Source organism: Myotis davidii, unplaced genomic scaffold, assembly GCF_000327345.1.
Source record: "Myotis davidii unplaced genomic scaffold, ASM32734v1 scaffold111, whole genome shotgun sequence".
NCBI lineage: Eukaryota > Metazoa > Chordata > Mammalia > Chiroptera > Vespertilionidae > Myotis > Myotis davidii.
In genome coordinates, this window is record NW_006284347.1 from 876,312 (window position 1) to 878,606 (window position 2,295).

General features: G+C 48.5%; 2 protein-coding genes across 3 annotated transcripts in view; one reads left to right on the forward strand and one right to left on the reverse strand.

Moving 5' to 3' along the window:
• CHDH (choline dehydrogenase) overlaps positions 1-2,295 on the reverse strand; it is a 54,897-nt gene that overhangs the window by 51,939 nt on the left and 663 nt on the right. Inside the window, exons 2-3 of the mRNA XM_015571117.1 lie at positions 1,586-1,730; positions 541-666 (exon numbers count right to left, since the gene is read on the reverse strand). The gene's annotated coding sequence lies outside the window, so the exon portion shown is untranslated. The remainder of the gene's footprint in view (positions 1-540; positions 667-1,585; positions 1,731-2,295) is intronic.
• Positions 1-2,295, forward strand: part of IL17RB (interleukin 17 receptor B) — an 18,451-nt gene that overhangs the window by 3,779 nt on the left and 12,377 nt on the right. Inside the window, exons 1-2 of one of the 2 annotated variants that reach the window (XM_006754695.2) lie at positions 8-114; positions 2,085-2,109. In XM_006754695.2, the coding sequence (XP_006754758.1) occupies positions 55-114; positions 2,085-2,109 (85 nt within the window). In that variant the 5' untranslated portion in view covers positions 8-54. Of the gene's footprint in view, positions 1-7; positions 115-2,084; positions 2,110-2,295 lie in introns of those variants that run through there. The other variant, XM_015571112.1, reaches the window with a different exon arrangement.

Below are 2,295 nucleotides of genomic sequence, written 5' to 3' on the forward strand. Positions count from 1 at the left end.
AGAGCGCTATAGGAACCTGGCGAGGAGCGCGCGGTGGGGGGCGGTGGCCCTGAGATGTCGCTGGTGTTGCTGAGTTTGGCTGCGCTGTGCCAGGGTGCCCAGCCCCCGGAGCCGGTAAGCTCCCCTTCGCGCCCCTTTCCCTCATTTCCATCCCTTGAGCCTGGAACTTGAAGTTGGCCGACCGGCCAGCTCGAGCCTTGTTAAGGTGTTTGCGGAGGGCCTTCTGGAGAGGGCAAGTCTGCACCCTGGGGTACCCAAACTTGTCCTGGTCAGGCACCGGGCTTCCTGCTGCTTGGCCAGACAGACGGAGGTTCAAATGCCACCCTTTACTCTTAATCCAGGCATTTATGCTCATTGACCCTTCGTGTCCTCATCTATAAAACAAAGGGTAACACCCAACTCACCAGAATCTAGTGAGGAGCAGGAGGGCCTGCCGCAAGGAGCCCAGCACACAGTAGGTGCTCAGCACTGTTACTGCTTGGGCTCTTGAGGCCTACCTACCTTTGGGGGTGCAGGATCTGCTTCTCTATTACCACTCACTTTTGTCATGTTGATTCAGGCTGTGCTGAGATGCCTGGTCCCCGGAGCTGGTAAGGGCTGTCCTCTCCTGCATGAGTATCCTTTCTTCCCCAGTGCCTTGGACAGCTGAGGGCATGTTCTGCATCACTAAAGAGGAAAAAGCTCATTCGCAAAGTGTGTTTGAAATTATACCCCTGCCTTTTCAGCACAGCATGTCACATAAAAGCACGTAGTTATGGAAAGACAAACCCACTCGGGCACCCTGATGTCTTCAGCTGCTGTCCTTGCCGCACCTGTCTCGGTTAGGCACCCCTTGGCCTTTTCCACTACAGGAAGAACGCATTGCCTCTGCGGTGGTTGTTATTAGGCCAACAGTTTGCTCTGTAACATACAGATCTATTGCTTTGCTTCTTCCTACAACTTGTCCCACCAGCCTTTTGGTGACTGATTTGTTTTTAAATCTGTCTGACATTATCCCTTGGAGTTCAGCCTCAAAGGACAAAGGCGAGGGAATGATAATTGCACCTAAACCCAGATTACCCAAACCATCAAAAGTCGTGCCTTCCGTCTGACACGGTGTTTGGAAATGTTGAGGTGCGAGAAATCAGCTCCTAGATCTGGTGGGCCTATGGCATTGTGTCTTGTCACTAGTACTTGTTGCTGCCTAAAAGGTTCAGTATTTTATTCCAAAACCAAACTACTAATTGTCTTTTCTTGTTAAAAAAATAAAAATAAAAAATGCCCTAGCCGGTTTTGCTCAGTGGATAGAACGTTGGCCTGCAGACTGAAGGGTCCCAGGTTTGATTCTGGTCAAGGGCACATGTCCAGGTTGTGGGCTCGTTCCCCAGGGGGTAGGAGGGACATGCAGGAGGCAGCTGATCAATGATTCTCTCTCATCATTGATGTTTCTTTCTCTCTCTCCCTCTCCTTCCTCTCTGAAATATATTTATATATATATTTAAATGAGCAGTTAACTCCAAGAGGATCAGGTACTGGCCTTCTTGTGTACCGATGATACATATTTATTTTTTAAAGTTCTTTTAAAAAGGTAACATGATGAGCTCACAGTTGCTTTATGACTTTGTAAATAACACAGATGAGTCTGTCCTTTTGTATTAGAAGAAGAATATTTTCAAGAACTTGGGGAAGGTACCATGAACTGCATTCATGGCTTTCTTCTGTTCATCTTCTTAGCGTAGCCAGTTCTTAACCTGGGAAAATAAAAAGATACGATACGCTAGCTGGCCCTGAAAACCTATGGTTCGATGTTAGAGTGTGAAGCGGTCTTCGCGATGGCCCAGAGCCATCCCCTCCGGTCTTTAAGTGAGGCGATAAGCAGACTTCAGGACCTAGTATACTGATAGCTGACCCATGGTCCAGCATAGCCCACATGGGGCAGCTTAGTCTCCCCCAAACTGGGAAGGGGAGCCAGCCCAACTTTTTTTTTTTTTTTTGAGCATTCGGCACTTGTATTTGCATTTAAGAAAAAAGGGTGGTGTTTTGACTAATTTGGCTTGTGGTTTGCTGGTATTCAGCATGGCACTTGGTTTCTCTCTCTCTTGCAGACGATTCAGTGTGGCTCTGAGAATGGTAGGTGACTGGGGAATGGGTATTTGGGGCTTTACATTGAAATTGAAAACACAGTTGGACTTATATGGGGCCCGAATCCAGGCAGTGGGTCATCGGAGGCCAGGCTTAGGGTGAACTATTGCTTTGTTAGCTGAAGCACATGCAGCCTCTCTTAGAGCTCCCAGTGTTTCAGATGGGGGGGGGGGG